This window comes from Athene cunicularia, assembly GCF_003259725.1.
Source record: "Athene cunicularia isolate RWA chromosome 14 unlocalized genomic scaffold, athCun1 chr14_part1, whole genome shotgun sequence".
In the NCBI taxonomy this organism is placed as follows: domain Eukaryota; kingdom Metazoa; phylum Chordata; class Aves; order Strigiformes; family Strigidae; genus Athene; species Athene cunicularia.
In genome coordinates this window covers 7,284,891-7,306,601 of record NW_020799118.1, presented here as the reverse complement: position 1 = coordinate 7,306,601, position 21,711 = coordinate 7,284,891, and the positions used below count along the sequence as shown (strand labels likewise).

The following is a 21,711-nucleotide window of genomic DNA, read 5'->3' as shown; positions in this document are numbered from 1 at the left end:
GGGCCTCGGCTCCGCCTCATCCCCGCCCAGCTTCGCCCTGGGCGGGCCCCAACACCTGCCCCGCGGCCTGGACCCTCGCTGCCCTCACGCATCCGTAACCCGAAAGGTGTTTTTCAACCGAGGCCCACGGGGATCCGCCCCTTCTCCTTGCCCCGGCCCCGCGCCCTCAGCGCCCTCGGGCAGGGCTTCCCTACCCCGAGGGAAACGGCGCAGACTGATGAGAATGAGCAACTTGGCCAGCACTGCGTAAAGAGGGCTGAGGAGCCATCGCAGGTTTGGCTTCACCACAAAAAACCCATCCCGTGTTTCACTAGTCACCGCCGCTGTCCCTTTGAAATGTTGGGCATTGGCTTCAATTTCAGAGGTGCTGCTGTAGCAATGGTAAAAACAGGGGAAGCGGAGGGACTAAGCCATGGAGGCTCCTCCAGATGTTACACAACCGTGGAGCACCGCAAAAGCGCCGTATTGCCTTGCTGACTGTGCCGTGTGTTTGGAAGAAAACCTAATTAACCTCGATTAGAAAATTCACCCAGATAACTGTGACTTTTGATGACATGCTTTTCCGTGGATTCATCTGTACTGAAGTGGAGGGGAATCTGTAGCCAATAAATGAACAATGTGCCAAATGTGGGAAACCAGCCCAGTTTTGGCCACAATAACTCTGTGCCTTTGATACAATCAATCTGGCATGGAAATGCTGAACTAAATTTGTCTAGCAGCCCCCACAGCTACAGGTACTTGAAAAATGTCTAAATGCTTACATTTTATTTTCCCTTCTAACAGTGAACACCCACCTGCTTTTCCCAGAGCAGTGTAACTGGTCTATACAGAACATAACCAGGAAGCCAAGCGGGCAATTGTCTGTGCTGTTTATTTTGACGTAAGTCTTTTATAGAGATGGGAGATTATACAAACAAAATAGAGATATTAGTGAAGTAATCTTAAAGTGTTCAACAGCAATCAGTAGGACTTATTTGGAGGACAAGAGCTGGACTAGGTTCTATGGAAATCGCCTGTTCTTGACAGATTTTCTTAAGGGTGGAGAAAATAGTAAAGCTTTTGATGAAAAACAGCTGAAATTATTCCCTTTAAACTAGGAACAATTGCGTGAAAGAAATGGGACAATTGATTTTTTTATTTAAAATATTTAAAAATTATATTGCACTAACAATGAGAATCCAGCAGCCTTGAAAAGAAGTTATTTCCAAGAATCATCTGCAACTATCCTATAAATTGGCTTTAAGTGGTAATTAAATAGCTTTTAATACAAGCATTATGTAAAAGTCTGCCTCAGAATGAGTTTGTCTCCAAATAACTCAGCTTCATGGCAAAAGGGATAAAGGAAGGAGGGGTGGAAAGGGTACAGAAAGGGAAGATATGGTTTTCATTGGCTTTTGATATGCAGGCAAATATGAAGTCAGAATCCAGTCTCCATACCCTGCAGGCTATGTGGTCAGCTATTTAATCTTTCTCAGGTTTATTAGGAGATGAGTACATGCCTAAGGATGCCATGTGGGACAACACTGCCAGCTATAGGTTCTCCAGAAAGCTTTGGGGCCTCAGAGAGAGCTGTTGTTTTGACAGACAGGCAGCCTAAATCAGATTACTTCTCTTGGACTAAACAATGCACTAGGTGCAGACACATCCTCTGCCTAATGCCAGACCTCCCTATGCCCATGTCACTGCTGTGGTGCTGGGAGAGCTCAGAACCTACCTGTGCTCTGAGCAGTTACTGGGGAGCAGTTGCTGGGGGAGCAGTTGTCACCTCACCTGCTGGTACACTTTTCCTCCACAGGCCATCATGGACCAGTAGCACATTTCCAAGAGGCTCACCTAGGACACACCTGCCTAGGGGTTTTGGCTCCATAGAAAAAGCTTTTCTTCTGGACTGCATGGGACATTCACAGTCTTCACCAGTGGTTGGGAATGAAACTAAGAGTGAGTTTCCATCTCTTTTGGTCATTTCTCCCTTTGTTCATCTCCTCACTGCTGCCCCAGCACTACTCTTCCAGTCCTGTTATTTTAGTATCTCAAACTTTTAAAGTCCTTGTGCTACCAGTTTATGTTCTTCATAGAGCCCCCAGTGCCCCAGATTTTCTTAGGATCAAGAGGCATTCCTGCTCTTGAGGTTGAGTATTTGAAACGGAATCATAGGCAGATGACAAGATGAAAAGGTGTTTCTTCAGCAGAAGAGGACTGGATGAGATCCTATGTTGCTGCCTGCAGAACCTGCAGAATTGAAAGAGACCTTGGAGAAAATCGGGACAGCGTTAGGGGAAATGTAAGTTCTGTCAAGTGTCTAAGCTTTCTGTAGCAGAGAACCAAGAGAAAATCTACCTTCCTTGGAGGCTATATAGTCTGGTATCAGGTATAGTAAAAAACCAAGAGTCTTATCTAAAAGTGTGAATCTTAGCATTCCTGCTAATGTTTTGTAGGCTTTGGATTAGTCACAGCTTTCATGGTTTTAAACCTCTCATGTCCAACAAGATAGCTTTCAATAAGAAGCAATTTAAAATCAGGATTCTGGCTTCTAATTGAAGTTAGCTACATTTATTATTAGCATCTTTTGTTTGTTGTTTCACTGCCGATTATTTGCTGACCTATAACTGCTCATGAATTTTAATGGCATTTGCTGAATAATTTGGGCTAGAAAATAATATAAAGTAACCTTACTTTATATCATCTGTTTACATATATTGGCCTGGGAGTTAAGTACTTATTCTGAAAGTAGGAAACTAGGATTCAGTTCCCTCTTCTGGCTGAAAAAGATTGAAACACACATGGAAAAGTGACCAAGAACACCATAGGAAAGATTTCAATCCCTTCTACTGATCCTGTTCTACTTTGCATGAATTCCTGGGCTGGAAAACCAGTAGCAGGTCAGATGTCCAACCTCTCAGAATTATCAACAGATAAAAATGTGTTCCAGAGTGGGTCTTCCTTTGCTTTTCTTGCATGACCATGAAAATTAAGTATTTCATCCAAATGAAATGTAGTATTCTAGTCAACAAAAAAAAATCCTGCATTTTTTATTGGGAAGGAAAAAAAAATTCAAACCATTCCTGCTTCCTTCTCTGTTTTTCAGTTCAGCAGCCAAACTGACAAATCAAATGTTCACATTGCTATACTTTCAATCTTGATTCTGTTATAGACATTCTGTGCTGTCATTTAGAGCCTGATCCAAAGCTTTACTGAAGCTGTTGGAAAGATGACTAGATTTCCATATTTTAAACAAAAGGGGTAAAGTGGTGGGAATTTTCATTAAGTGACTCCAGACCACTGGAGACAGTCTCAGGCAGTTAAGTTATTGCTGTCCTACTGTTAGAAGTTACATTTAGAGATTACATCTTAAAACAGAGACAAAAAAGTAATTTTTAACAGAATACAGTTTGGTTTAGGAGTCTAAAGCACTCATGTGACAGTCTTAACTTTTCCTGGCGCTTGATGAGGAGAATGGGCTTGAGAGATGGAGGGGTTTTTTATTACCCTATTATATTTCTTGGTGGAGACACTGGCCTAATGTCATATTTTATTATTTGTGTTGTGCATTTTAATGGATAGCAGATGCTTGAGAGTATTTTTTTTGTAGGTGATAAATATGGCAAGTACTGTCCCTTCCCTCATGTCAGCAGTAGGGTGTGGAGCTAATCTGCTGGAAATTTAGAAATTAATCTCCTTTATAAATATTTATTTGAAAGATCGATTTTTTAATAAGAATTCAATGTTTTCTTGGAGTCCTTAATAGCTGAAAAACTCCTCTGTTTTGTTACTCTGTACCCTGTTCTCTACCTTCCCTGAATATACTGCCATGAGGAATGAATACTTAAGTAACAACAGTATTGCTTTTTCTCTTGGTAAAACATGTAACTTTAAGAAATGTTTCTAAGTAAAATCTACTTTCAGTATATTTATTTGCAGAAAGCTAGTTTATGGAGTACACTAACTTTTTGTAAGTACTGCTTTACAGCTTTTTGGCAGTAACTCAGCAGGCAGTGCCTATCTAGAGAAGCAATTAAGGACAAGGGACTTAACTGTTTATGGGTACAGCATCTGCTCAAATGTCTCCTTAAACCTTTTATTGAAGAATGATATCACACTTTGAACTAGTAAAATTCTTCTCTCACTTTTCAAAGGGCCAGCACTGATTGCAGCATTGAAGGCAAATATTAGGATGGGTGAACGAGGATTAGGTCTTATAATCATACAGAATGGGCCATATCTCCAGATAACAAGCCTTGTTGAGAAAAGCTGTGCAGCTAATGAAGGAAAGCTAAAACCAGGTAAAAAGAACCAACAGTGATATTCAAATTTAATAGCATTGAAAAGATTCTTGTTCTGCATGTATGCTTTGAGCCTGTCTCTGATTTATTTACAGTTACACAGATCAAAAGAAACTCAATTTAAAATTACAGAGAAAAGAAACTAGCACAAACTGTATAAAGCTCAGTGCCAGCATTCCACTGTAATGAAATACCTGTGATCTTAAAATAGCTGATATGGGTGACTGTTTCATAATCAGATCAAGACTTAAGTCTATATATTGTTCTCCAACAAAAACATTTCCTATTCATCGCAGGTTTGTCTAAAGATAGTTTGTTACCTTTATGTGGCAACTAAACTCGAGTAATATCATTCTTTGTTCAGTGCATTATTATTCAAGTAATTTCACTCTACAAGTAACACAAAACTTCCCAAAGGCTTGAAATGAATTTTCTTGATTGTTTGCTTTTTACTTCTCTTTATTAATACAGAATAGTTGCAGAGTAGCAATGGACTAGTCTCAATGCTCTAACAATCCATGCAGGTGTTCATTTGCTAAATGCTTTAAACCTGAAATGTGCCATATCAATACTAACAGACTATTACTAGTTGTTAAGGTTTCTGGTGGAACATCAGACACCTATATTAAGCTTGTAATTGAAAGCTCTGTAAATTTGAGTGCTTCACCTGGGTCCCTAGACCAATTACATTGGACTCATGAAGTACAGTTTGGGGACGATAGCATGCTATGTTATTACCAAGTATTAAATTGTCTCTAATGTAGAAATAAATCTATGAAGCTAAGTCTTGAGTGTAATGCAGGCATTTAGAAATTTACAGGCTGTACAGTGAAAATGCGAATCTTTAAATTAGCACAATTTTCCCAGCATTGCCTTTATAGTTTGGGCAGTCCTTTATTCTTATACCTTTTGGAGAGTATTAAAATTCTATGCACTAGGAATGGCACTTGTTTGATGAAATAAAAAACATTGAGTGGATTTCTTAACCTCCTTTTAGGAATGGCTTTGCACTTTTGATCCATGTATAAAAATCACGGAAAAATCCTGAGCATAAAATAGAAATGGATTTGGATTTGAACTAGCTTTTTTTTTTTTTCTTTTTTTTTTTTTTTTTAATTATGGTTATCTTAGGAACTGAAAGGATTCATCTATTCCCTAAAAAACCCCCTATGGTATACAAAAGCATATATATGATACTGATTTGTGGATTTGTTTGGGGTTTTTTTACATCTGTAAGGTAAAAAATATAGAATATCACAAACTAAGTAGTTCTATTTGCAACAATCTGAGAAAGGCAAGCTCCAAAAGCATTTTCAATAAAGGCTACAGGAACAAGGAGTCAAATTATCTATCGCATATGATGTGTTTGATATAGTGCAACAAGTATTGAATAGTTTAAAGGGATTTGAGGACTGGTAACAAACATTGTCCCTTTGTAGCTTATCTTAGGTTTTGGAGCCAAGAGGAACAATTTGAGCATGCTTCATGGACCACCTGGATCTAACTCAGCACATTTCACTCACACACAAAAGCAAACAGCTGAATTTGTTCAATTCATGTTTAGAGTGAACTTACAAAAACGTGGTATTTAAGATCAGAGCTAAAATTTTGCAGAAAATATAGTATTTTTAGAAGCTCCATCTCTTAATGATACCACAGGCAGCACACTTATTTTGGCATTAATACCAATGTACAGAGCATGGGGTTTGAGAAAAATATGATGCACAAATGCACTGCTTAGGAGTTTTTAAGGTGAATTAGGTTTTCTCTTTATGGACTTATTTTTTCAGTTAATTAAGATTATTATCTGTACCATTTCAAACTGGAACCTAGAAGAACAATTTTATTACTGCTTATAGCTGGAAAGAGCTGGTGCCATTCTGCTGACTTTAACGAGGAGGAGGTAGAAATTAACAGAGGTAGTGGGAAACATTAATGTCTTAAAATCCTACAGTTAAACACACCAAACTCATATGTACGTATGCATGCCCTACTCTCCATGTTATCAAGAAGAAACAGGAGGTTTTCTCCATATGAATCTTCAGTGGCCACAATCAGAAAACTGATAGGTGAATGGAAAAGCTGGGTGGTTTAGACTTCAGATGCTGGAGCAGAGGAGCAAAATGATCTGCATCTGCAGTTCAGAGATGGCTTTAACTTGCCACAAGTGTAATCAGGACAGTATGGGCAGAAGAATGAGAATTCTAAAAGAATCAGGACAGTATGGGCAGAAAAAAAGAGAATTCTAAAAGGAGCTATTAAAAGCTGAGAGTGTCTTGCAGATATTTCAAATGCATTTTGAAACGTAATTTGGGTGATTTTTTTTTCTGTTTGAGGCTGAGAACTTACATAAAACTGTTGGTAGAAAGTTTTCTGTTGCTTTTCTGGTATCTGCTATCCTGGTACTTGTTCCAGAACTACTTGTTAGCAGCACCCCATTAGAAACAGTATCTTGTGCCAGCTAGAATGGAGAGGGGGTGTGATGATGATGGAGTAGAAGGAGTAGTTAGCTGGAAAAGCGAATAAAGAAATGGTAGTCAGTAGTTCAGGTAAACAGTTTTAAAGCCTGTAAATTTCTGCTATAAGCATTTTTAACCCAAAAGGGTTAAGAAGAAAACAGAACAGATGGAGAGAGGCGCCTTGCTCTGCCTAATATGGCATCAGGCAGCTGTACCGCTTGTTTAAATCCCCTATGCTGTCTGTTGCTGTTCAGTACATAATGTTTCCTGATACCGCTCCTCTGTGCAACTGTTTCTGCCAGGCTGCTGATAGAGCTATAGTCTGCTGCAGATTGATTTTGCTTGCCTTTTGCAGTCTCCAAAATTATAGGTTTACACAGTAATTGCAACTCCCCCACCCACTCGAAGCCCATCTTGGTATACTCCATGGTATACAGAGATGCTGCGGCTTCTGTACTCTGTTGTTCTTGGACACACTACTGCTTTTTGCAAAACTGCAGCTCGGTGCTTTCCACAGGCAGCAGGTAGTCAGAACATTATTTGCAGCCTTATCCCTTAAAAAAAATGAAATGAACAACAACAAAAAAAATCACAATCACTTTCTGCTGGAACTCCTCGGTCAGATTCTGCACCAGCTTTTATAGGCACCTACTACTTCTCCTCCAGCCTCGCTTGACATTGTCTTGCAGTGAGCCCACGTGTTGGTTGTTTTCAGAATGGAGGGACAGGCACCTGCCACAGAGCAGAGCCAAACCCTGGAAACCTCCAGGGTCCCAGACAGACACAAGGTGACATGGCTGTTACACAGATTCTCCAGCATCCACCTAGGTAAACTTAGACACCGTGGAGGAGGGGATAAACAGCAAGGTAACATACAGGCTAGGTAGCAGAAACATAGAGACAGGGTATTCCAGCTGTGAAAAGGTACAGGGGAGCAGTAGGAAGATGCCAGCAGAACTGTTGGGAGCGCAGCTATGTAACCTCAGCTCAACCTTGCTGGAGTCTGTGTGGTCCCAAGTAGTGGTCCTGATCAGAGCATTCACCACTGTACTTTTATCTTGCCTAAAAAATCCCACAGAAATGGAAGGTAGCACTGAAGAGGCAATCTAAAGTTTAGCGTGTTCACTCAGAAAAATCCCAAAGTAACCATGAACTGCAGCATTCTGTAGTGTTGTGGAAAGGTTAGGTCTTAATGGAGCTAAAAAAACTTTCATTAAAATAGAGAAAAAAAAAATTGCATCCAGCTGAGAAGCTGCTAAACACATGCTTTTACATAAAAATGTCTAAGTACAATGGTTAAGTCTTTAATTTTGTAATACTAACATTAAAAAAAAATTTGAAAAAGTCTCTTAAACCAATTGTTCTCCATTTTCTTCCTTGCCAGGTGATGTTATAATAAAAGTTGGACATGCTAATGTTTTGGGATGGACTCTGCGAGAGCTTAGACAACTCCTGCACATGTTCCTATAGGAACTACTCTACAAATCAGAGTTTACAGAGATTTTATTGAAGTACCTCTACACTGGCAAAGTGCAGTTGAATTAATTCCTGAAAGAAACCTTCCTGTGATGACAATAGAGTAAGAAATTCAAGTATTGTATGTAATTAGAATTTCACACCTTATTATTCCAGCAAGAAACAATAAATAGTGTAATAGCTTTTCCATTTTAGGATGTTAGTCTAAGGATTTACTTTTATTTTTCTGAAATAGAAAACTGTGATTTGAAATGAACAAATACCAAAGTTTACTTTTCTAGTTACAGTGAAGAGGGGACAGGACAAACTTTAATTTTAGACGTGCCCATTCCTGCCCCCACAGGAAGCACAGAAAGCCTGGCTGGCAATAATGCCACTGAAGTCAGAGGTGATGTGGGTTTGTAATAGCCAAACATCTACAGTTACAAGGATTGGACATCTTGCTACAACCATGTAAAAAGCTTATCTGTTTCTTAATCAGCCCAACTACTGACAGTGGTTAATGACTATGACTTTTTAAATTAAAGGAAAAATAAATTCTTGTGAGAGCTACTGCATATATAAAGGTACTGTTCTCAGTCCTAAAGGTGGCTCATATAGTAAGTATAATTAATCTAGGTGGGATACACGGCAGATGCAAGTTTTCCTGAGGCACAAAGTTTTAATAGAAAAGAAACCTCAGAGGCAAGGGAAGGAACAGAAGTGTTAAAAGGAGATAATTAGGCTAGAACAGCAGAAAGGAAGCTCTGGCAGCAAAGGGCTTTCCAAGAGATTAAACCTCTAAGCTTATGTTTAAACAAATCAAATTATTTGCTGTTCTGAAGGAGCAGAAAAAGAATAGCTTGCTTTTGTGGTGACCGAATTACAACTTAGCTATTACTTTAGAGTCCAAAGGAAATAATGTGCAAAGGACTACAGACAGTAGTATTAGTTTGATATTAGAGGAGCTTCAGAACTAATGAACCTGTCTTTAGAACGAGCATTTGGAAAAAAAAATTACACTCCAGGACTAGTTAACTAATGGCTATGGGAATTATTGCATGTTAAAGTAATACCATGCTGTGTATTTTCAGCACAAATGAAGATCCTGCGGACAAAGATGACACTGGATGATGGAGACTGGGAAACTTTTCAGTATGAATATTCCCAGTCATACTCTTGGGAATTCACTCAGAAGTTACCATCAATATCCAAAATTTGGCAGATCTCTGATACAGGCCAGACACTCTGAGTAGACACAATCTTGGTGATGCTGTACCTCATGATGATGTCGATGCATTGAGCAATCCTAAATTTGAAGCAAGTGGTGTTAGACCTCCTTCACACTGGGCTATAGAAAACAATGTCACTAGTTCCTCTGCCTCCTGCTCTTCTGTATCAGATACATCCTATGCAGAAGAACTTGCCTTTGTTTCAGAGTAGCTTAAAACTTGAATTCTTCAAAATCTTTCTGAAGTTGTATCAGTTTTCTTTTAATACATACCTAGACTTCAAAAAAAATATAAACATTGTAAGATATTTGAAATTATATATTAGCTATATAAAGCTGTTTTAGCAATGCCCTCCCATCAGAGATGTCTATCAATGCTACTTGTGGAGAAGACACTCACAAACACTACCTCTGCTAATACCAGACAAGCAGCAGTTGCGAGCTCTAAGAAGGTCTAACATACTCATCTTTGTTTGAAGGTAAATTTCTTCATTTTCTGGATAAGGATGGTGGAGACAGTTTATCAAGAACTTTTCCTGAACATAGAAGCAGTGGCAACTACAGTATTTGTCTGCATCACAGTGATCATTTTTGATATACTATTTTTTACATAGACTAAAAGTCACTTTATTTTCTCGCTGTACAGAGCCAGAGTTAACAGCATCTTAGATATCATTTTCAGTAGAAAAACACTCTACACAAAATGTATGAACTCAGCACTTTATTTGAGGAGTGCAAGCCCACAATTACTCCAGATTAATTTTCTGAAAGAACTGAATTCATAAATAACAAGTTAGTAGTGATTTAATTAGAACACAGGTGACTTAGAGCTGAGGTCCATCTTGAATCTGCATCCCAGTTTTGTTTTTACAGCTCATCAAGAAAAGGAGTATTTCCCAAATCCCCACTAGCTGCCATTGATTTCTTCCCATTGACGAACTTCTTTGCAGCCTGCAAATAAATCAGAAAGATACACATAAAGAAAAACTTGCTGCAACAGTTTATCTTGCTGCTCACAGCCTCAGCTTCAAGTTACTAAACAACAAATCCCAATGCTACTACAGTACATCATCAAATAAACAACTTTCCTTTTGCTGTCTTAGTTGCTTCTAATCCAGCTCTTTGTTACTGTATAATCTAAACAAGAATGGTAGAATGACAGCTGGATATAAAAGGCATAAAACTCTGAAAAATGTTTATTCCTAGAATAATTACTATAACACAAGATACAGTGGATCTCTCCTTAATACTAAAGCTGTTGCTACTGCAACACAAATTAGTGATGTCTGTGAAAAAACAAGTTTTCTATCTTAGAATTTCTGATGGATTTCCGCACGAAGTTTTCTTCAAGTATAAGCAACAAGATAATTTGGAATGGCAATGGCAACGATGTCAATTTATCACTGAAAGCCTAGTTGTTTTATTAAGCACACCAAGTATTCTAGACTTGGGAGTCCTAAAAGCCTTGACACAGAAGTACCTGCACTGGAACTAGTACCAAAGCTTTCCATGAATACTTGTTGGCAGTTTTGGTAAATTTAAGTGAAAATGAGAATTTCACATACTCCCAGCTATGCTAGTTTGGAGGGTATTGGATTAAAGGGTCTTCTGTTAATAAAAAGTAAAGACATCAAAAGATAACCAGCTGGGATTTTTGAGTTATCTTTTTTTTTTTTTTTAAAAGATAGTATATGTGTGTGTTTATAAACACACAAATGAGCACCAGTTTTGTATAAACCCCCCCCTCGCCCCCCCCAGTGATTAAGGAACACCTGGAGATGCTGACACATACTTACATTCACAACATCTGCAGTAGCTACAGAGTCGATTTTTTGAGCAACAACAGATGGCGATGAGTGTGTGCCAGAAACCAATGACTCGGAGCCAATTTCATTCAGTAACCCTTCTGCAGTCTCCACTGACATCAAATAGGTGGCTTTCAGCCGATTTCTGCCATCAAACAAAGCATTAAGTGAGCATGTAAGTCCTGTTATTACCTTCCCCACCACCCCTGTAAGTGCAATTACTGTCTGGTGCTTCTTAAGTTTTCAAGATTCCTCTCAATTTTGAAAGGTTTTCCTTTTGGTATTAGAGGACGTTCAGAACTAAAGAACCTGTCTTTACAACATGCATTTGAAAAAAAATAAGACTCCAGGATTAGTTAACTAAATGGCTGTGGGAATTATTATCCTTCCTTCAAGTGTGGAAGGGTTCTGTAGTTAGGAAAGAGACACCGCAAATAGTTAACCATGAAAAAGACAGAGTACTTGAACACCCTCTGCCTTGTAATGATCAGCCACCCCACACAGTTAGATCTCTAGCTCAGAATTTGTTTCTGTTTGAAGTAACTAATGTAGGTACCCCAGGAATTTTGACAAACTAGGTTTAAAATTGATTCCACTTTCTCACAAAAGACAGATGTATGCAGAGCAATTTTGTTGTGACAAAGAAGCAATGAATGTAGTTAGGCTCCTTGTGCAATAGTTTCATGTTTTGTTAAAAGACAGCAAGTTTATACTGTTTTTTTCTGTTTTACACGGTCTCACTGCTACCTATGAAAATCTTGGTTTTATAAGATTTTTCTTTTCTATTTTAAAAGGCAGAATAGCAGAAAAGTTTATTCCAATAGAATATGATTAAGCAGCTTGGTATTTTTGACTGAGTTGCAAGACACTGCAAATATCACTGACCTTGAATTTGGTTTTTAGGTTGGCTTTTTTGATCACTAAAGGAAAAAGAGCAATGTAAAAAATATGTGAAGCCATTCCAGAAGGGAAACTCCAATAAAAATTTTGGTATTTGAGTGAATCTGAACTAAATTGTCGTATTGCACAACTAAGTTTTAAGCGGCTCAGTGCAGTGTAACACTATTTTTGAGATCAAGCAGCAACTAAGGTGGACAACACTGTAAATCAGAAACTCTAAAACTTTGTTGGTATTACTGCGTATCTAATACTAATTTTCCCCCATCTTCAATATTCCTAGGGGCACGTATTTTAAGCACTTGGATGTAACACCACTAATTCACTGCCTCACACTTGCAGACCCTCATTACTACTTTCTTTGAAGATGCAAAAGATTGCTTAACTGTTTTGGGAATTGCTGCAGTGTGACTGTAAAGGGAATTACCTAAATAATATCATTTAGGATTCCTATTTACATTTTGTTGCTACAGAGTGTGATTAAAACGACAGCATCTGCTGATACTTGCTAATTTCTCACACTGAAACAGTTTTCAGAAAACATTAACACTTGTTAACAAGTTTTTATTAGGAAATGTCACTAGCAGAGAATCAGTATAGCTTTGAAAGGAGTATTGACAGTGCTTCAGTTTTAATGCAGGAAAGTGAGCAGTTCCCCACAGAAATAATTACAGGACAACAATAAGCTTTGCTGTCCAGAATAGTCTATGTGTTTGACAAGTAGCTGCATGTTAAGAAACTTCTCTTTACAACACACAAGACAGTTATTTATGCACTTACTTTGCCTTTGTGACATCATCATCAGTGATGCTGCCCTGAGCAACTGCCTTTACCTGGTTCAAAGCAGCTTTAATGACCTGGGAAAAATGAAATCATTTAAGACTTCTTCCCACATTAAATTTCAACATGTTATTTCTATTATATGACATCTTACAAACTTCAGGAGAGCGCAGTGGACAATGCTAGGATTGTCTGCCTGAACTCAGTTCTGAACAGCTTTATAACAAAACTAAAACCACTGTAATAAGTGCCCAAGTGAGACACAAAAACCAGTGTGGATTTTAATTGCAACACCACATTAATTTGTTTGTACAGTCTCACCATTTTTGACGAGAGTATTCAGTTCCAACAGCTTCAAGAGCCAGCATGTTCCTCATGATGTATTTAAGCTTACACATGTAAATCAGCAATTCAAAGTATTTCACTAGCTCTAGTTCATATTAGGTATTTGTACTTCCCAGAAAGCAAGTCTCATTATTTCCAGCTTACAGAGCTAAGTCATAACCGAACATGTAACATTCTTATACAAGAAACCAGACGTATTAACTTTTTTTAGATGAATCAGTCACTATCTCAAATGAAAACACAAGTTTGAGGGTTATGTTGTTAATACTTAAATAGTTAAATTCTAATCAACAACTCACCTCCCCAGCATTTGGAGCCTGGGATATGGTATAAATCCCAAAGAGCCCAGAGTCAGAGTAATTAACATTAAATGCAGAAGCCTGCAAAACAAATATTATCATCAACTGTTTCAAGTATCAGAACAACTCAGCATAAAGCATAGGAAAATACTTACTATTAGCATCTAAAATACTGTAATTCAGGAAGCTAAACTCCATCTGTGCAGAGGAAAGATCAGATTGGAAGGCCTCCTCTGAAATTTTCTAACTTGTGCAAGAATGAACTGATTAAGATTCTAGCTGGAGACAGTAACCTCTCAAAGGATAATATGCCTTTTGCTTAAAATATCACAGTAATCCTTTGAACTTACATCAAATAGCTGGGTAGTTGCTTTAGCAATACCCTGGGACAATTTGCTGGAAACATTGCTTCCCCTCTTGATAAGGGGTCCAGCACCTAACACATGCTGAAGAACACTGAATGCATTTGCTTCTGCACTCCCAACAGCAGCTCCTTCTGTTACAACAGCAGCATGGACAAGGCTATCACCATTCTGTTCTCTGATTTCTCCTAAAAACACAACAACAGAATAAAAGGTAATGCAGTGTTTAGTTAGAAACTATTGTATTTTCAGAGGTATGGAAAGGAAACATTTCCAGCCAGGAGTTAGTTTCATAAGAAAGAAGCAGGGTGTGAAGTTATTGCATGTCCACTCAGGAAGACAGAAAGAAGCTGGTAGCAGGCTGTAGGTAATTTTAAAGTCATTCACATTCAAAAATTTTCTTGCAAGCACAAAACCAAGTACCCTACTATGCCTTATTTGAACCTGACTCTAAACCATACATAGTATAGAACTCAGTGAGTCTCCAGATAACAAATATCCAGAAAAGTAGCATTCCTTGTGGTCATAGTATTTATCCTATTTTGTAGAAACTGAAGTTTTTCTAGTCACATATTAAAAGTTGGAGACTTTTTTTCCCCCCATTTGTTTACAGAGAAATCTGATACTCCAACTAAAGAATAGCTACTGGAGTTAGTACAAGATACTGCTCTGAAAGAGCTAAACATTGCGTTGTCTTTTATGAAAGACTTACGACATTCTAACAGACCTTTCCTAAAAAGAAAGCCTACCACCACTTCTAGACAGTCCTTAATCTACTCCTAATGCCAACAGAAACCATAGACCAGCTTGTTTTTCACTTTATGGAATAAATTATCTTGCAGGTAAAGCTTTGTTGAAGATACAGGTTCAACTTTATCTGACAACTTTGCTTCGTGGGGAATAATCCTCTGCTTATTTAGATAGATTCCTCTGAACTGTCACTTCCTATGTACAGCATTTAGTACAACTATATAGTTTTCAGCTGCATCTTTGAGTAATACTACATTTATAATGAACAGAAAATCAGTAATTCAGGTAAGACACAAGAAACATACTTACCCCCTCGATAGACAGCCTTTGCACTAGAAATACCAGCTCCGCTTCGGATATTTAGAAAATGCTCTGCAACTTGCTTTAAGTCAGAGTGCTTTACACCTGCAATACAACAGTTATTCCAAGTAATGTAATGGCATTGAAAAGCAACAGCAGTTACATAAAAGTGTTTTAAGTGTACCATAACATTTTACTTCTACAGGGAAGTCAGATTTCTACAACAGCTTTCCCTTACGAACTGCAGTGTCCATTGAAGAACATACATACCTATTCCTACAAGAGCCATTCTTGCACTTGTGAAATTGTTCTGTACGAAATGGTGAAGCTGCAATAGTAAATTCACGTTTTAGGGTGTTTTGTATAAAGAACAAAAATGGCAAGTGTGTTTCTGACCTCCCCCCTTACATTTCTGAATGTAGCAAACTCCAATACTTCCAAAATAAACTGTCCATAGAATAGCATTTTACAAATTCTCCAGCGACAACTACAAACCCCTTTTATGCAAGAGTACTTGTATTTCATTGTCAGATTTACTATCAACAGAAAACCACTGACATTAACCACCTCTCTACATGTGGACATGAGTTCTGTACCCAAGCAAGAAGCTGCACAGAAATTATTTTAACACCAGACTAACAAAACGGTAAATACCAACTGTATATTTACTGTTAATTTTCTCTCTCAAGTGTTATCATCTATCCTTGATAAAGGAACTCAAACAGATTTATAACACAACACAAATAATCCTACCTGATCAGAAGTAATTTTTCCAATTTTGTAATCTGGACAATATAAGGGGTTTGCCAGGGCATTCTTATAAGCTACAGCATGCAAGTTTTCCAGCACTCCTACGAAGAACAAAGTTTCAGTGATGATGATTAACGTAAGAGCCATTTTTAATGAAGATTATGAATGAAACTAAATGTTACCCCAGTGAAAGAGAGCTGTGGTCCACTTTAAGGACCACAAGATCTGCAAAAGCACGTCTGGAATAATCCAATACACATGGAATTTTCATCCAAATCCTTGGGCAACAGAATCTAGTCTGAGGGCTTCTAGTCTTTTGTAACTTGTTAGAAAAAATAATCTATTAACTTGCATAAATCTAACATTTTCTGGCCTTAACAGCAAGATATAAATGCAATCAGTGCTTGGGGGAAGGGGAGCAGTAGAAAACAACAACAAACCCTAACATCCTTTTAATTAGTTTCAGAATTGTTATCTTCACTATAAGCATCCCTGGTTCTTGAGCCTGAGAAAGAACAGGCTGTTTATAATACTATTTGTAGCTGTGTGACATGTCTCATCTATCTCTCTATTCAGATGCAGGATGCTCATGTCTTCAGTTCCCTTCTCATTAGTTTTTTCTTGCATCCATTAGCATTCAACTCATTCCCATTTGATATTCTTGTATTTGTTCGTACTCTTTCCTCAAGAGAAAGATGACATTCCTTTTTTCATAGTTGTTTCTGAATGTAACTGTAACTGGAAATATTAAATTACTATGAAACCAGCCTGTAGTTGATACAAGTTTAAAAACCAAAAGATTGTTCACGATTCCGATTTTAAAAAATAGCAGCACTTCAATATAACCCAGACATTTTCCAAAGCCCAACATTATGCTGTCACCTTTAATGGGTTATAGAGGTGAGCATGCTTCACAGAGTAGTACAAATGATGTTTATCGTATAGAACTACCTGGGTAAACTTAGATGACTAGATTAAAAGAACAGAAGATGTACTGGAATAGGCTTGGTTTGGCTGAGGCTTTGTGTTTGTGTTGGGTTTTGGGTTTGTGATTTGGGTTGGTTGGGGTTCTTTTAAGCCAATAAATCTAAATTTATAACCCTAAAGCGGGAATCCACTTTCAGCATAATGAAAGTACATATTATTTTTATACCAAAATAACCATACAAATTCAAGAAGTCTTTTGTAGAATATGGTTTCAACACTGATGAATATCTATATATTGTTTTTAGAATATAAGCTGCTGTAAATATACTGTCACAACAGTCATGACTTGCACATTCTTTGGCTGTAATTAAAAAAAAAAGATCAAAAAGGTAAAATGGATGCTGTCAAGGACAACGGTGTAAGCCATCTTCAGCATGTTACTTGCTGAATGCTATGCACAGGCTGGAGAAACTTGTCTATATATAAAAATAAGTTCTGTAACAACAGAAAGACCATACCTATCAATGGGGAAAAGCTGAAAAATTAAAACTGTCATGTGACACGAAGAGAAACTATTTTTTCCAGTTTTTCATTTTGAAGAAACTCCCACAAAGTCAATGCAGTGGATCAGAAAATATACTTACCAACTTGAGGATTCTGAAATGCAATAGCTTTGTCAACTTTTAATTGTGGCTGAAGATCAGTTACTTCCCATGGTCTGAACTCTGGTGCTGTGGTGACATTAAGAAGGTACTCCATCACTGTATCACTAGACAAAAAAAAGTTACAAAGGCATTAAACACAACAGAAGCAGCGTGTATTTCTTTTGAAGTTGAAAGCAGTTCCAGCTAATCTGTAAACAACATGTTAACAACAAAATACATCCCTTGAGACACAATAGTTAGGAGCACTGCTGTACAAAGTATGACAACTCAGCTTCAGTTCTGCAGCATTCATATGCTCAGTAACATGATTTGCAAACTGAGTATTAATACAGTAATTTATTATCTTATTACAAAAACATGAAAATAGGTATTGCTCCTACCCTGTAAAATGGTAGGTCTCTACTACAGAGCAATGATTCCTACAGAATTCTACTACAGAATGCAGTAATTCCATTTACAGCGTATCTAGATACCTACACGTAGTCACGGAGGCATTCAACAGAGTAAGTCATCTTCTCTCTTGTTGAGTACACGCTATATAAGAAAAAACACAAAATCCATTTCAGCAGAGAACACAGAAGTGAATTTTCACACATATTCCCTACTGCTTTAATTTGTCATCAAGATATGGACTAGAATTATCTAGTTAACCTTAAATCTGCTTGAGATGACCATTTAAAGGAGTGATAATACACACGCAGAAGAAATGGACTTAACTAAAACTCATACTTTAAGTATTCAAGTAATAACAGATGTCTTGTGACCATCAGAATTTAAGATACCACAATAAATCAAGGTAAAACAACCAATAAGGCTGAATAGCAAAACCTAAAGAAAAATGTGTAATTTAGAAATTATTCTATTTGGGCAGAAAACATAGTTGATCTTTTCCACTTGCTTCAACACATTTGTGATTAACAGGAACAGAAGAGGTAGAGTCTCAAGTTATATAAAACACTGCTTTTAACCAGTAAGATTGTTTTACATAGAATTTGGATGATTTCAAGACACATTGCAAGAAAGCAGACACAGCGAGATCCCTCTTTTATTTCTCTTAGACTTGTTTTCTAGGCTTTAAACTCTCAAAACATGAAAGCCAACTACTGTCTGAATTGTTCCCAAAATTGCAGTATGATGAGTGCTATCTATTCACAAAAGATAGAGAAAAAAACCCCAACCTATTGATTTCAGGAAGTTTAACCTCAAAGCTTGAAAAGGTAGAAAGAACAATAAGCTTTCTGGACAAATTACATTCCTTCCAGGTACACAAGTTATATTTTGTTAACTGAAAGACGGTTTTAAAATACAAATCATGGGTACACTCTTGAACCTTAATGAGAAGTACAAAAGATGTCCCTTGTCAATTTTCACCATTCAAATACCATTACCACACTGAGCATATCTGCCTATGTATTGTTGTGCTTATTGTTTTAACTTTCCTTTAGTCATATTTTATGTTTCACTAAGTCAGATTGTTTTTACATGTGGTTACAAACCTTAGGCTGCCCCCAACAGCTTCAATGCCACGAGTAATCCGGAAAGAAGATGCTCCTTTAGTAGTCTATTAACAAAAAAAAAACAAAAAAAAACCTTAAAATTCTAGCTACTTTAAGAACAGATTTGCCTGAGGTTGTTCAGTGCTCAGGCAATCTTGAAACAGTATTTATTTATTCATTTATACAGAAACCATTTGGAAAAGTTGAGCCAGTTTACAGCATCCTTACTCCCGATCATTTCTATCACCCTCTCTCATTTTCCCCTGTAACTGCTCATAGATTTGCTCCCCAACCTCATTCCAGAATGATCCAGGTTTGCCTGAACATTTAATAGGATTCTTTGAATTAAATAAGCTTGACAAAAGCAGGGCAAGGAACGCCTAATCGTCACAGCCTGGCCGCTGTGTGAGAGAGACCATGTTTGTATCTGCAGCTGGAGCCAGACAGCAATTGAGATCAACAGGCACAATGGGAACGGCCACAGTGGGTCAAGCCCATGGGACACTGAGCCCAGCGTTCTGTATGTGACAGTGGCAACAGACCAGGCTGTTTAGATTTAACACCCCACAAGCCATTCAGTGGTACTCCTGCAGTACCTACAGGAGTTATTCCTTTTAGCAAGTGTTTAAGGACCTGCTATCAATGAATGTGACTGATTCTTCTTTGAACCTGCTGATATTTATTTACCTCCACAGAATCTTGTTTAACTGAAGCTAGACATAAAACAGGAAGGGAAAACAATGTGCTTGAAATATCTTAATGGTAGTAGTAAAAAAACCTATTCAGAAATATTTCACACACACAGAAAATTGAGTTTGTATCAGCCACCCAAATTAACTTTTACTGCAGCTTAAATAAAATGAGTTATGTGCATAGCTTGATATATATATTTTTTTATATATATATATATACATATATACATATACACACACACACACACACACATATATAGTTTAAGACACCACTGGAGAACATAATTCTAAATAAATGTCACTGCCTGTCTTCCAGGAAGTAATAATATTTCTCCTACACTTGAATCTGGTAACCAAGAATCAATGTACATTCTTTGGAACTTGATAGGCTCTCTTATGTTAATTTCTGCCATATTGTTTCTTTTCATAATCATAAACCTCCCACCATTTCATCTACTGCCAGTATAATAACAAAGAGAATAAACACCTACCAAATTAGATGCAAGACGAAGCAAGTGAGCAGTTCCCAAGTTACTAGAAGTTTCATATCTGCTGCCTGCTTTAATAAACACACCAATTCTTGAAGCTGGAGAAAAGTTTTCCAGAGATGCAATAACTAAGCCATTTGGTAATTTTGTGATCTGTATTAAAAAGCAAAACATTGGTTTAGTCATCCACTGGAAGTACTGTCACAATTCTGCTTTGACTGAGTTTTAAAGAATAATTTTTTAAAAAATGAAAAAAAAAAAAAACAGTATTCATACCAACCTCAAGATCCTCAGACTCTGGAGATAATTTCACTCGTTCTGCAGTTGCTGAGGTTGCAACTTTAGGAGCTACTTTAAGTGAATAAAGTCTCTTCTAGAGGAGAAAGCGTAAGAGAATTGATTTCCTGAATTAGTTGATCACATGTTCCATTAAATATTGAAAAAGCAACCAATTTTAAAGTAGAAATACGACGATCAACTTCAAGCCCCAGAGTAAAAAGAGTGATTCCCTTTTAATTTCTCTGTTTTTTACATCATTGTTCAAACCTATGCAATGACTTACACAAGGTCTCTGGAAGTTCAATAAGTAGTACTGTATTTCTCCTCTCTTTGCTGTTGTGTAGTAGAAATCTCTACTGATACTGTATGGTCTGTAGGACCACTGTATAGCAGTTAAAAGAACAGTCATAGCATCCACATACACAGAACACAACTTTGGAGATTATTTATCAGGTGTAGGCAGTTCAACTCCTGAAGAGTCACCTCTCAGAGCACCAACCTATGTACACTGACTGCTGCATACAAAGATGACATGTATGTAAGCCCCCAAACTGCAGAGTAATAACCAGAAGCAGACCTTCCAATTGAAGAGGTGAACATCGTAAGAGCCTTCCCTTCAGTGGCTGCCAACAGAAATGGTAACACTATTGATTTGGAATCTGAAATCCCTTTCACCTTCTTGGAAGTTACTTATACTTGTAAAATACATTTATTTATTACTCTTCACATTAAAAAAAAAAATCCCATATATGTCAAAGTAAAAACTGAGTAACAGAAACACTGCTGCTTTCAGCTGTTGGGATACCAATGACATAATTCCCCTTGCTTTGCCACAGACTATTCAGTGAATGAGTCTAGGAAAAACTCCTTTCTTCCCTCACCACAAATTTACCAAGACACCTACTTTTGACCTCTAAGCCTACTTATTTATGAGTTACTAGAGCACATCTAAAATTAACTCACATACTGTGACTCAGAAGTCATTCACCATCTTATTAAAGAGCATTTCCAGCAGAGACCTAACACATATTACAGCTGTCCACTGGCTCAACAAGACTTTTTTGCAGAAGAACAAACCTTCTGTCCCTTCCACACCGCCGGGATAAGCCGAGCCCCACTTGCCAAAGGCACCACCTAGCCACAAGGAGCTAAATCTTCCCCAGCGATAAAGGATCCCCTCACAGACCGCTCCTCCTCTCTCTCCGGCCATACCGGAGGTCCTACCTAACCGGCCACTCTCGGAGAGGCCTGGAGTGAAAAGCCCCGGGGAGCCCCTCGCCCCGGCTGGAGCTCCCAGCGACGGAGCTGGGCGCAGGCCGGCCCACGGCCTGTCTGACCTTCAGCCCCGCCGCCCCACTCCGCCACCCGCCCAGCCGGCTCGACCGAGGCCTCAGCCCCCACTCACGACCCTCGCTAACAGCCCCACAGACACAAACGCGGCCCGCTCAGCC

General features: G+C 38.0%; 3 protein-coding genes across 3 annotated transcripts in view; 1 reads left to right on the top strand and 2 right to left on the bottom strand.

The window, feature by feature from the left end:
- MOSMO (modulator of smoothened) overlaps positions 1–1,800 on the bottom strand; it is a 35,641-nt gene extending 33,841 nt beyond the window's left edge. The window contains exon 1 of the mRNA XM_026859150.1: positions 1,771–1,800. Within this exon, the coding sequence (XP_026714951.1) occupies positions 1,771–1,800 (30 nt within the window). The remainder of the gene's footprint in view (positions 1–1,770) is intronic.
- On the top strand, positions 35–10,049 carry PDZD9 (PDZ domain containing 9). The gene is given in 7 exon segments (XM_026859297.1): positions 35–273; positions 784–880; positions 1,796–1,938; positions 4,134–4,280; positions 8,124–8,192; positions 8,195–8,318; positions 9,289–10,049. Coding segments are annotated over 5 exon segments (426 nt in total). The 5' UTR covers positions 35–273; positions 784–880; positions 1,796–1,892; the 3' UTR covers positions 9,329–10,049.
- An 80-nt stretch (positions 10,050–10,129) lies between these two features.
- LOC113485750 (cytochrome b-c1 complex subunit 2, mitochondrial) lies at positions 10,130–21,470 on the bottom strand. Its single transcript, XM_026859149.1, has 14 exons — positions 21,294–21,470; positions 20,262–20,354; positions 19,985–20,134; positions 18,802–18,866; positions 17,783–17,839; positions 17,285–17,409; positions 15,717–15,814; positions 15,234–15,291; positions 14,973–15,068; positions 13,902–14,101; positions 13,552–13,632; positions 12,908–12,984; positions 11,222–11,375; positions 10,130–10,376 (listed from the first exon to the last, which is right to left on the bottom strand). The coding sequence occupies exons 1-14, from the start codon at positions 21,468–21,470 to the stop codon at positions 10,293–10,295; spliced, it is 1,515 nt and encodes a 504-aa protein (XP_026714950.1). The 3' UTR covers positions 10,130–10,292.
- Between the last annotated feature and the right edge of the window lie 241 nt (positions 21,471–21,711).

Excerpts from the sequence above, each read along its gene's own strand:
- LOC113485750 (XM_026859149.1), bottom strand. The coding sequence starts at position 21,470 with ATGGCCGGAGAGAGAGGAGGAGCGGTCTGTGAGGGGATCCTTTATCGC. Across the intron at positions 15,069-15,233 it reads AATGGCTCTTGTAGGAATAG|GTGTAAAGCACTCTGACTTA; the intron begins GTATGTATGTTC and ends GTTGTATTGCAG. Across the intron at positions 10,377-11,221 it reads CTACTGCAGATGTTGTGAAT|GCTGCAAAGAAGTTCGTCAA; the intron begins GTAAGTATGTGT and ends ATTTATTTGCAG.